The 12,924-nt window shown below is 39.0% G+C and overlaps 1 protein-coding gene across 6 annotated transcripts in view; it reads left to right on the forward strand.

The window, feature by feature from the left end:
* kif13bb (kinesin family member 13Bb) overlaps positions 1 to 12,924 on the forward strand; it is a 43,173-nt gene that overhangs the window by 21,163 nt on the left and 9,086 nt on the right. For 4 of the 6 annotated variants that reach the window (XM_047801766.1, XM_047801768.1, XM_047801765.1 and 1 more), the window contains exons 23-43: positions 73 to 177; positions 296 to 472; positions 955 to 1,112; positions 1,456 to 1,588; positions 1,667 to 1,789; positions 1,875 to 1,904; positions 2,379 to 2,478; positions 2,659 to 2,785; positions 2,918 to 2,973; positions 3,707 to 3,825; positions 4,222 to 4,398; positions 5,007 to 5,099; positions 5,295 to 5,444; positions 5,640 to 5,717; positions 5,801 to 5,854; positions 6,807 to 6,900; positions 7,772 to 7,902; positions 8,377 to 8,439; positions 8,523 to 8,675; positions 8,999 to 9,926; positions 10,206 to 11,499. In XM_047801766.1, the coding sequence (XP_047657722.1) occupies positions 73 to 177; positions 296 to 472; positions 955 to 1,112; positions 1,456 to 1,588; positions 1,667 to 1,789; positions 1,875 to 1,904; positions 2,379 to 2,478; positions 2,659 to 2,785; positions 2,918 to 2,973; positions 3,707 to 3,825; positions 4,222 to 4,398; positions 5,007 to 5,099; positions 5,295 to 5,444; positions 5,640 to 5,717; positions 5,801 to 5,854; positions 6,807 to 6,900; positions 7,772 to 7,902; positions 8,377 to 8,439; positions 8,523 to 8,675; positions 8,999 to 9,926; positions 10,206 to 10,447 (3,291 nt within the window). In that variant the 3' untranslated portion in view covers positions 10,448 to 11,499. Of the gene's footprint in view, positions 1 to 72; positions 178 to 295; positions 473 to 954; positions 1,113 to 1,455; positions 1,589 to 1,666; positions 1,790 to 1,874; positions 1,905 to 2,378; positions 2,479 to 2,658; positions 2,786 to 2,917; positions 2,974 to 3,706; positions 3,826 to 4,221; positions 4,399 to 5,006; positions 5,100 to 5,294; positions 5,445 to 5,639; positions 5,718 to 5,800; positions 5,855 to 6,806; positions 6,901 to 7,771; positions 7,903 to 8,376; positions 8,440 to 8,522; positions 8,676 to 8,998; positions 9,927 to 10,205; positions 11,500 to 12,924 lie in introns of those variants that run through there. The other 2 variants (XR_007138127.1, XM_047801769.1) reach the window with 2 other exon arrangements.

Consider the following 12,924-nt stretch of genomic DNA (forward strand, 5'->3'; position numbering starts at 1 on the left):
CGACTAGCATAACGAGATTTCTTTCCATACATTTGTAGCTAAGATCCTGATTTTGAATTTGCATGTGTTCAGGTCTCAGGGCGTCTGCACGTAGAGGTGGAAAGAGTACATGGAACTTTGGGAACAGAGGCAGGACAAGTGGAGATTGACTCACACGAGCGCAAACTAGTCTGTAGGGTATGTAACTTAATATACTGTACACAGAATATCCATCCATCCTATCAATCTATCCATCCATTATAAAATTATTCCAGCATTAATGTAGACCATGCCTTTTCTCTCTGCTGTGTTTCAGATTAAGGTGTCTCAGGCCACCGGACTGCCACAGAACCTCTCCAATTTTGTCTTTTGTCAGTATGATTTCTGGGGACAGGAGGAGCCTGTGTTCATAGCTCCCGAGGTCAATCTGTTCACACAATCAACCCCGAACAGCAAAGAGCCGCACTGCAGCGTGCCCTTCGACAGCTGTAAGGTCAGTACTAGCAGCTAGTTGCATCTACTGTAGTAGCATACACAGGTCCACAGTCCCTGAGCTGATGGTTAGATTTTTTTTTTTATTAATTCAGACAGAATTACAGTCATACAAGTTATTCAGTTTTTCTTTAACGACTTACTCCTTAATGCTTGTATTATATTTCAAAGGTATTTGAGGAAAACAAACTACTGACAAGAAGGATTAGACTCACTATCTACTATTTGTCTTTTAACTAGATGAGTTAAAATAAAACAACAGAAACCATAAAATGATTAAGTTGTCTAATGTATCATTCTGTCATTGGGGGAAAGGTCTGAATGTCACACCAACGATTATAGATGCAAAATGTCACATTTTTGGTTTACAAAATTCATTATGGGATTTGAAATTGAATAAATTTGTGATTTGGTCATTTATGATCGGAGTAAAAAACAAACATAGTATTTAGTATCATTCAGATTTGTCTTATGTCCCTTTAGGATCTGGAAGTGACAGTAACTGAAGATCTAATTGACTTCCTGGCTGATGGTGCTGTTGCTATTGAGGTTTACGGGCACAAAGTAGCACACCCACGCCGAAACCTAGCGCTCTGGGACATGGGGGTGATTCAGGACAAGACTCGCTCACTCAGAGAGAAGTACACACACACACACACACACACACACACACACACACACACACACACAAAACTGATCAAATGAATATTTACTACAAAAACTAGTTGAACTTAAGTACTTTTAAAAATACAGATAAATATAAACTTTACTATTCTTATAAAAAATAGGAAAAATTATGTCAATCATACATAATAATAATAAATAAAAATGATGATAACAATAAATAAAAAATAGGTATAAGAGCTTGGTGATAAAGCAAATGAGTTAACAATTAAGTGAATAATTTGGCTGAACTTTATTCTGGGACATGCCCACATGGCATGAGGGTGCAAGAGTTTGTGTCAGTACTGTGCCTTGTCTCAGGTGGAGTGAGGTGATGAGGCGGCTGGAGCTCTGGGTACAGGTGTTAGAGCTGAACGAGGCGGGAGAGTTTGTCCCTGTGGAGGTGACACCTGCTAAAGTGGTGCGCACAGGGGGAGTGTTTCAGCTCCGACAGGTATGTGTATCGTGTGTGTGTGTGTGTTTATATACATATATATATGTGCGCACATGAACTGTATATTTGTGTATGCAGGGTCAGTCACGGCGAATTCAGGTGGAGGTCCGATCAGTGTTGGATTCTGGCACCATGCCCCTGATGGCCGAGAGTGTGCTCAGTGTGCATGTGGGTAACGTAGAGGTGCAGCCGATTCCACGGGTGAGCTGCTGTCGCACCACACGCTTGTTTCCTATACACAATCCAGCTGTCTTTTACTAACACACTGTTGCCTCTGTCTCTGCAGGTGGGAGACAGCGAGCTTGACAGCTATCAGGTGAGTCAGAACTGGTGTGGCACTTAAAATATCACTCACCGCTGCATTTCATTTGGGACAAGGCTATGTAGATAGGAAATGTCTGTCAAATTAAGATGAAGGCTGTTCTATATGCAATCCAGCACAGCTAACGGTCCTTACTTTGATTAGATGTGAAGGCAGATATATGGTATATAAACAAAACACTAAGTGGCCTAGAGCAAAGCTTTTATGTATCTGATCGATCAGATGGTGTCTTCTGTGCTGAAGGTTTCTATAAAAAGGAGATCTTTGGGCAAGGTTTATATTAATGTGATTATGTCTCTGAATGTGAGATGATGTTTAGCATTTTTAGAATAAATATTCAGTGTCTGTGCTTTAAGTTTGTGATGCAGGAAACTCTTCAGGACTGGAGGTTTTCTGAATAGGTATTAAAACTTTTTCCTGAAGCAACTGTAAATCTGTGGCACGTGTGGTGTGCATGTGTTTGTGTAGGAGAGGGATTTGGAGCGACTGAAGGCACAGTGGCTTGCTGCCCTCACTCAGAGACAAGAGAACTTGGACCAACAGCTCCAAAATCTCGTCAGTAAGCCAGGTAAGACAGCAGTAAAGGCTTGCACATAAATATAATGTACACAACATTCCCCTCAGGCTAAAGTCTGTCAGCCAAAAACAGGTTTAGTGCTTTTAGTTCATGCTTGAGAAATTCCATGCTTTAGATGGGATTGCTGAATGCCGTCTGCTACTCTTTCCTTATTTTGTCGTCTCTCTGTAGATAAATCCGAGGAAGATGTAGAGATGGAGGCGCAGCTTTTGGAGTGTCGTCTCACTCTGACAGAGGAGCGGAACGCAGTGTTACTGCCTCCTGCTGGCAGCGGCATTCCTGGAGCCCCTGCTCAATGGTGTGGAATTTCTTTCTGGATATCTTTGATTACTCCATGTCTTTTTATTTATTTATTTACTTACTTACTTACTTACTTGTTTGGATGACCAGCTGTCAGGTCACTTTGACCATGTTTTCCTTTTGTCTGCAGGGTTCCAGTACCAGGAATGGAGACTCACATCCCTGTCATCTTCCTAAATGTCACTGGTGAATTCTGCTCGATTTAAACAAATCGCTTTAATTTGTACAGTCTAACAGCTTGTAGACTGCACTAAAAAAAACCTCTCATTTAACTAACTCGGCACCTCGGTTCATTTCGAGGATAAAATTTTCTTCTTATTCTGCCACATCATTTAAATAAATAAATAAATAAATAAATAAATAAATAAATAAATAAATAAATAAAATAAAATTGAAATAATATAGCACGATTATGTCAAGTTTGTAATGTTGTGCATGTTGTTCCATGGGTTCATTCCAACTTCTCAAAAAAGTCCTGGTCATTAGATTTGCTCTAAATTGCCCCAAGATGTGATCGAGTGTGTAAAAAAGTTCCCAGGAATAAATTGTTTACTGAAGATTAATGTATGACCCATAATTGATCATTACTGATGGAGTCAGTGTCTGGTGTTTTTAAAGAAACTGCAAATGTAGTCGATCGGCCAAGACACCTTTTTAAAGTTTGTACAGGGACTAAGAGCTTCACATAGCATTCAGCTAAATGATATTTATGGATAGGTTTTGACTATACGAGTGGTTTTATAGCTTCCAGTTTAGCATCTTGATTCGATTTCCGGGAGTATTATGTTCTCAATGCGGGTTTTATACAGTTTGTTGTGGAAGCGAGTCTAATAGTTGATACTGTGCCATTTTATGTCTGAGGTCTACTTTATCTCCATCATCATCGTTAACCATAATTAATCATTTCTTCTGTCCACAGCTGAAGATCTTCATGATGGTGTCTTGACTCCGCTGGCTGCAGGGATGGACGCTGCCCTGACCAGAGAGGATGAGGACGATTTCTTTGAGCTGCAGATCGTAAAGCACCATGACTCCAAGGCAAGAGCTAATCTAGTGGATTGATTTTTATAGTTTAATCAATACACAGTACAAAAAAAACTGTCTGTATGTCTACTGTCTGTCTCTGAGTTGTAACACATGACATTGTCCCTGTCTGTAGCTATTAAGTGATGAGAACCTTTAGATCACTATCCTGATCGTTCTAATCTTTAATAAGCAATATGAATGAATGATTAATGCTTATAGTGTGTTTGTATTCGGTTATACCTTTGTACTCTCTGTCTATTATTTTGTCTATAGCTGTGCTCTATTTTATTTATTTCATTATTTTATTTATTTTTAGTATATTGTATAGTTTGATAGCTTGTGGGTTTGTTAGGTCAAATCTAAACAACACAGTTTGCTCTCTGTGTGTGTGTGTGTGTGTGATATCAGGTGAAAGCCGAGGCTTCTTGGGACTGTACAGTGCATGACTGTGCAGAGCTGAGTCGAGGTGGAGGTCCAGAGCTGTTTGTGTATCTGACAGTGCGGGTTGCTGTGCTTCTCAGCCACCCGGCGCAGATGCAGCTGATTCTGCGCAAACGCATCTGCGTCAATCTCACTGCACGACAGGTCAGACACGTGCTATAAGCACTACTGCCATACACGCTACAAGACACACATTTCACATTGCTCTGTCGGACTGGTGCATGTACACATGCCATGGAGTGCTTTATGTTGTCTACTGATCGGAAGGTCACAAGTTTGAATCCCAAGTTTACCAAGCTGCCACTGCTGGGCCCCTGAGCAAGGCCCTTAACCCTCAATTGTATAAATGAAAATAATAAAAGGTCAGGCACTCTGGATAAGGGTAATATAAGCTGTTCAAAAAGTCTACAACTGATGAGAATATGTGCAGCAAAATTTGCAAAAAAAAATTCAGTAGAGCAAATAAATAGAACAGTTATTATACATAGCCTATGGTTCCTGACTTTTCAGACGCGCTGTACATTAGGCTATATTTAGTTTGTTTTGTGAATTGTTTGAGACTTTTGACGTCAGTCAGACGGGAGAGTGTGTGGCCTTAGCGCTGATCATGGAGCACCACAACAGAGCCGATGTTGATTAAAACGGTTCAATTATATTAGGAAAGAATGTTAAAAATGCACCAAGTGCAGATTAATTAATCTTACATTGTTGTCTTTAAATATAACGTACTGTTATTTTGTTGTCTACCACAGGGTTTTGCTAAAAGCTTGCTGAAGAGAATGTCTCAGCGGAGCAACATACCTGGCAGTGGAGTCACCTTCGAGATCGTCTCAAACATCCCAGGGGTACAAAATCCGGCTTAATGTACATGTCTTTGTTTTTTCTTGGTGCATCATGATACCTACTTACAGAAGAATGATCCTTCATGGACAGTTATTATTGGCCTACTAACAATGATAAGACTTAAAATGACACTACTTTATTTCTTTTTACGTGTCAACTCTATATTTACTGATCCAGTTCTGTTTTCTTGTCTTTAGGATGCACAAGGCATGGAGGACAGAGAGATGTTGGCCAGACTTGCCAGCAGTGCAGGGAAAAAAGCAGAGGACAGTGAGGCTGCGATAGAGAAATACCTGCACACAGTTCTTGCTGTGGAGAATACCCTCATGCTGGACCGCCTCAGACAGGCATGGATATAGCTGTACACACACACACATACACACACTCTCTCTCTTTCGTGCAGGTGAAGTTCGAGTGTATATTCTGAGCTTACTTTCTTATTAGCTGAAAAAAAAAATACAATGCACTTGTAAAAAGAGAAGCTCTGTTTCACGATCAGACGTGTTAACACCAATCTGAAATGTGTGTGTTTGTGAGAGCAGGAGGTGGCCGTGAAAGAGCGCCTTGCCGGTAAAGGGAAGAGTCAGAGTCGCTGTCTCAGCACACCAAACGTCCACAGGGTGAGTAAGAGATATAAAACTGAACACGTTCTATAGAAAAAGAAAAGAAAAACCACTGACACTTTTTCTGCTATATTTTTCAGTTGTCTGGGAGCAGGCAAGATATTTCAGGCAACCATGAGTCTGGTGTGAATAAAGTAAGTAGAGTGGGGATAACTTGATCCTCTTCGCTCCTAGCGAAGCTTAAAGCATAGACAAATCATCTCCAGCCATTTCTCTCCTGGACGAGAAAGCATACAAGGCATCGCTGCATCAGTCCTCAGCTCGCTGCACTGGATTTTTGAAGCTGTAGATACGGATAGACATCCTGAAGCTAATCAGAGGATATTCAGAAGTTATTATTATATTTACATCTCTAATTTGCAGAAGGAATGAAGCAAGCCTTTAAACAGAAATGTAGTTCATTTTCAACAAATTATATTTTATTACTCCTTACTAAAATAATTACTTATTTTATTAGAATTAACGTGAAACTGAATCCCACTAAATCTCATTAGTATAAATATAAATATGTATACTGAAAGACTGACTTTCTCAATGAGTCAGAAAGTATTTAGACCCCTTTATTTTATTTTTTGCGTATTTTGTTGTTGCAAATTCAACATCTGCTCACATAACGCATAATGAAAATGAGTGAGAGCATTTTTATTGTTTTTTTAAATGGAATTAAATAAAATACATTTTTTCATTTAGATAAGGTCCCACAATTCACTAGTTAGACCAAAAAGAAACCATGAAGTCCAAGAAGCTCTCTGTTAGAGTTCTGTGGTCAAACTCTGTCTAGATATGCATAGAAATAGAATTTGAATGGTGAAGCATGGTGACGGCAGCATCACATTATGGAGTGTTTATGTTCCTGTGCCTTATGTATCTCAGATTGAAATCCCCTTGAATTCTTTAGAGAGTACCGAAAACAGCAGTTTAAAGACAAGCAACAGTGTGATTTAAGCTTGAGAGGAAAGCTGTCAGGAAAAATGGGAAAGGGAAACTATATAAATCTGGGTTCACAAAAGACCGAAAACTTTACATTCTGCTTCTTGCTGCTAAAAAATATTTTTAAAGGGTCTAAATGCTTCTTTAAATATCTAGGCTGCTTGGGAGAGACACCAGGATATTTCTTTGTCACATTCCTCACTCAAAAATGGATCATCTCATTCTGAACTGCCCCACAACCCAGAGTCAGGTAATATACCCCGACTACATTCTAATTTAGGGCTACACAATATCAGTAAAATGCTCACTGATCACCCAGTACTGCGTACTGTACACTTACACTTGTCTCTTCCATCTTATTGGACTTAGTAAGCCATGTGCTAATAGTGAGGATTGTTTAGAGTTTACAGCTTTGGTTAGCAGTGTCATTTTAGATCAATGCTGTACTAGTGATTAATAAACCCTACATTGCTCATTAGGGATAGGGATAGATATAGTATTTTAAATTAAGTTAATATTTTTTAAATTCATATATTCATCTATATTCATTAATTAATTTACTTTTTATTCTTATTTGTTTTTCTTCTTCTTCTTCTCCTCCTTATTATTATTATATATTTATTTCTTTTTTTCTCTCTCTCTTCTGTTTCCATACTTCTGTGAGACAATGGGAATTGTTAAAAGAATTGCGCTATACAAATAAATTGAATTTGAATCGTGCCGATCTAATACCCTGTGAAACACTGCTACCTTTACTGCTAGCTGTTCACCGTTTATTTTTTTTGTTTCACTATTACATTAATATTTCTGTCTAACACTTATCATTATCATTTTCCTTTGTCGGGATAATATTTAAATAGGTAGTATAGAGCACACGGCAGTTAGCATTAGCTGCAGTTTGTCTCTTATCTCTTGTGCTTAATACAGTACATAACGAATAAAACAACACGGCATAAAATAATAATAGGGAAAAACATTTCGACCAATCAGATTCAAGAATTCTCCAGTTATGTTCTTGCATTCCTCCAGAATGTGTTCTTTTATTTATTTGTATAAAACTGCTCTGTCTGTCTTTCTCTCTCTCTCTCCCTTATTTTCCTTCATGCATGCTTCTACTCCAGGACTTTCAGGCATTGCCACCTCTTATTTCTCCCCAGTTAAAGCTCTAGTCTCTCCAGTGCCCAAGATGCTCAAATCCCTGCTCCCTAAAAGAGAGGAGAAGAAAGACATCCCACCTCCGTCACAGCCACAGGTGTGGATTCAATATCATTCCCTTGCCTTGTTTGCATCAGACATGTATAGATTTTATTATCATGATGAACATGAACCTCAGAATCATCAGCAGCTTTTAACATTTTAAACGTGCATAAATGTTTAAATAAATAAACACAATGTATTGGTTCCTATGACTGTTATGACAGAATTTACATTTTGTTGTTGAGTGTTTTCTCGGCTTAGCACCACCATTACGACACCCAGCATGCATTATGCAGAATTGAAACGGAACAAAATCTGACTTCTGTACCTATTCACCTTTCTCTTCTTGTTGCTGCCATTTTCCTTCCATATACACAAACGCATACAGCTTTTATATCACAAAAGGGAGTTATACAATTATTTATTTTCCATACAATGGCTTAGTTACTTCATTCTGCATTATGGTGCCATGATGTTTACTGTTCAGGTGGCTGACTAGCTAATACCTGTTGTCCGGAATCTCTTACAGGATATTCCTCTCATAGTAATTCAGTGCGCAACACCTCAAGAAGACGTCAGCACTCCTAAACTGGTACACCGATTCAATCCAGAAACATATTTCTGTCTTTTTAACTTGTAAATCCTGAGGTCAGATGTTTTTTGGGGTTTCTTTAGGAACATGTAAACTCCACAGCAATGCAGCAACAAAATACAGTCTCATCAGCACCCGAAGCTTCGTCTGTTACCGTGGCTGATGTGCATCCTTTACCGGTTTCACAAATTACTACAGCGCCAGACATTGTTACAGAGAACACACCCGATGCCCAGGTAAAAAAAAAAAATTCATTAGCGTAAAGTACATCCTGTGTCATGACATCACTATAAGCATGCTTAAATTTTTTAAATCAGTCTCATAAAGTTAGGAAAAAAGCACAATGGGACATTCTGATTATAGGAAAATAATCCAGTTTTGTAACTGTAACCTGATCAAATTTAACGATTATAAAAATTGTTGTGATGCTAGTGGGACAACATGTGCTGTTGCATGCTGTTATTGGAAAATAATCAATTATTTTCTTCTATCAGAATATCATGTGCTGTTTTCTGAGTGTCAATCATGATCCTCTCTGAATCGTATCTTCTCTTTGTAGACCACAGTCGCAAAAAGCCTCACGCAGGACCCACATGAATTTGTAGAGGTTTTTCCTCTGGTTCAGTCCGAAAGCAAAAACGTGGCTCACGGCCCGGACAGTAATGAGTCTAGTGGCTATGTCTCCACCAGCATCTCTACTGCGACTCTCTCAGATACGCTAGTCTCAAATATAGACGTGAATTTAGTGCCCTCTTCAGAGTCAGAAGCACAGGAAGCCCTCAAACCCTCCCCAAAAATGGAACCAGAGCAAGATGTAGATGATAAAGAATTTGAACCAGAGAAAAGAGATGAACAGCCAAGGACAGAAGATAAAAGCCAAGACAATGCTACTCCAGATGATAAAAAGAAAACCAACACCTGTGGTGAGAAATTCCAAAGTCCACCTACAGAAAGTTCTGCTCTTACATCTTCCTCTCTTTCTGAGAAATTAGTTGAAATAGAACCCTCTGTTGATCCAAAGGAATGTAGTCCGCATAGTTTTAAGGAATGCCCAGCCTCAGACCCTGATCATGACCTCCATCCAAAAGCAACACACTCCTCATCTCAAACAAGGATTTCAGACCCACTTCCTGTCTCGAAACCATCACCAGCACCATTAGCGAAACAAGAACAGGCTCTTCATACACACCCACCCATGTCAAACCCATTCAGAATCCAGAAGATAAAGACTTCAGGCCTGAAATCCTTTAAAGGCATCCTTCAGGAGGCCGAAGAAGAGATGGATAAAGAAGGCGTGGATCCTCTAGAGAAGCTGGAGATCCTGTCTGACACAGACGAAGGCCATGAGGAAGGGGCTCTTCCAGACTGGCTGAAGGAGGATGAATACATCAGTGTAGGCAGCAACAAAAATGGTACAGTGCGCTACATTGGACCAACGGACTTTGCAGAAGGGATCTGGATCGGTGTGGAGCTTGATGTACCAGCAGGTATCCTGTTTTTTTGTGTGTAGTGTTGTTAGGTTACAAAGTCATGTGATTGTAAGGACATATTTCTACCTCTTAAAGAGATTCTAATCAGCTCTGCTCAGCTCTGTTTTGATATTTCAAAACCTTTTATTAACCTTAAATCTCCTGCTATTGTCTCTACTTTATCAATACTTCCCCTCAAAACCTGCAGAAAGTGTTTAGCTAGCTGTTGATACATAAATATTACTCACGTTTGGTAAGCACTGTACTTTTTTTTTAAAGAGTTTATCTTCATTGCAGGTAAGAACGACGGTTCAGTTGGAGGTCGTCAGTACTTCCAATGTAATCCAGGGTATGGAGTCCTGGTGAGACCAGATCGTGTGACTCGAGCTTCAGGAACGGCTAAACGACGGAGACAGAAACGGAGCTCACTAAATTTGTCAGGGTCAAACCCAAACTTAGCAGCTCTGACCGCCCTGGCAAAAGGAGAAGGAGGTGCAGGAGCACGCAGAGGAGAGAACAGGAAGTCCTGGAACACTTGAATGAAAAGCTCTGAATAACTACATCCAGGGTGACCTGACGAATGAAAAAGAGTCATTGTGCTGGAATGCCTCAAGGGCAGCAACAAAAGCATCCATCAATCTTAATAGAAAGTGAACAACTTCCTTTATTCTGGAAGATTCTAATACAAAGCTAGTTCCTCTGTTACATAAAATAAAGCTAGAAACATGTTTCAGTGAGCTTAATGAAAAACAACACTTTTCAAAAAGTTTGGCAAAAGCTACAGTTTGTGTGAAGAAAGGAACAAGACAACATCCTGCCTTGGAAGCACTTCAATGCTGAGGGAAATTTATCAGAGATGTATTTCCTCTCGGTCCTGAAAAGACCTGAACGCAAACTCTATACACAAAGACCTTCCTTAGAGCTACGTGAGACAAGCAAAGCGAAAGAAAAAAGTAACACTTTCTCTACCTGCAGGAATTAATTAGCAAATTGTGATCATTCTTTTATACTTCCTCCTGTCTTCCAGTTTAACGGCTACCAGTCGCAGTCTTTGCACATGACGTTTAAATATACAACACTGTTACAGTGCTACAGATCAAACACCAGCCTTCTGACCTGTTCCAAATGAACAGTAGCTTTGTATTTCATAATCAGTTTTAATAATCAGTATTTATGATGGGTTTTATGTATGGTAAGTGCCTTAACATAATCTTGTTTTCTTTTAGGAATATTTCATGTCCAGAATATTGTGATAATTAATCAATGAAAATGTGCCTCGGATTGCATTGCATCTGGTAGATGTGTGAATCTAATTGTTAAATGTTCACGTGTGTGTGTGTGTGTGTGTGTGTTTTTATAAGGTTTTATAGATTGGCTGTTTGTATTACAGCTTCTTCACATGAATTTGTCTTTCTGGGACATGCTTTTAATGGAGTTTTATTATGTTTGAAGTATTATGCCACAAGAGTGCACACAATGTGGTTTATATTACAGTGCAAACTGATGGAACAAAAAAACTTTGATTCTGGGAAACTACTGATTCTTTCATGAAATTAAAGACAGAAATCTGTGTTCAGATTGTACATCTTCATCTGTAGTGCGTGATGTGGTGTCATTACTGTCGACTACTCATTAGCAATGAACTCCAGACACTGAAAGTGATGCAAGAATAAAAAGTCAACTGATTTGTTTTAGGACAGTATACAGTAAAAAAAAGAAAAGTAGCTCTGAGCAGGTTCCTGCAGGTTGTGAGACAGGTTCATATCACTGTGCACGTTTTAATTCAGTTTTATTTTATTTGTATAACACTTTTAACAATGGACGTTGTCTCAAAGCAGCTTTGAGAAGATAAGAAATATAGTACAAAAAGTTTAATATATACAGATTAATATATATATATATTTATTTAAATGTGTTTGTATTTATCCCCAATGAGCAAGCCTGAGGTGACTGTGGCATGGAAAAATCTCCCTTAAATGGAAGAGGAAGGAACCTTGAAGAGGAACCAGACTCGAATAATCCTCATTTGGGTGACACTGGAAGCTGTGATTATAAATTATTATAAACATCAGAGAATGTTATTATGAATAAAGTCCTTTTTAATACAGTTTATTACACTATTGATTCTCTAGTAACCGCTTACACAGGGCTTTGTATAGAGAGCGTTATTTTAATCAGTTTATGTACAATGTTTGGAAACATTCAGTTGTCAAGCGATGTGATAGACAAAACAGGTGAGTGTTTGAACCACGTTTTTCAAACACAGTGCCTTGTTTTGAAAGACATTAAAACCAGACAAAACTTTTCAACATTGTTTTGATAAAGGATGAACTGCCATGAACTGAGTGACCAAACGAATATCTACAGTATTACGTAATTAACTTTTTTCTGATTGTATAACTTAGCGGTTTGCGTTAACTATTACAGGATTGAATTAACAGGAGTTATGTGACTTTAATGGTGTAATAACACCTACTGTGCATGACCTATGTATTACAAATGCATTACATTAAATCTAGACCTTAACATAGCTAATTCTGTACTATAGAATAAGTAAATACATCACTATGGCTAGAGTACTGCTAACAAAGTACAGACCAAAAGTTTGGACACACCACCCTTTCAACAGGACAATGACCCCAAACACACCTCCAGGCTGTGTAAGGGCTATTTGACCATGAAGGAGAGTGATGGGGTGCTGCGCCAGATGACCTGGCCTCCACAGTCACCGGACCTGAACCCAATCGAGATGGTTTGGGGTGAGCTGGACCACAGAGTGAAGGCAAAAGGGCCAACAAGTGCTAAGCATCTCTGGGAACTCCTTCAAGACTGTTGGAAGACCATTTCAGGTGACTAAGCTCATCAAGAGAATGCCAAGAGTGTGCAAAGCAGTAATCAAAGCAAAAGGTCTTTTGGTCTGTACTGTAAGTGTCAGATAAACAATTACCTCAGTGCTGAAGAGCATCTCGATTAGCATGAACAGCTAGTGTTCCGGTTGCATTAACTTTCTGTGTTA

Source organism: Tachysurus fulvidraco, chromosome 16 (genome assembly GCF_022655615.1).
Source record: "Tachysurus fulvidraco isolate hzauxx_2018 chromosome 16, HZAU_PFXX_2.0, whole genome shotgun sequence".
Classification (NCBI taxonomy): domain Eukaryota; kingdom Metazoa; phylum Chordata; class Actinopteri; order Siluriformes; family Bagridae; genus Tachysurus; species Tachysurus fulvidraco.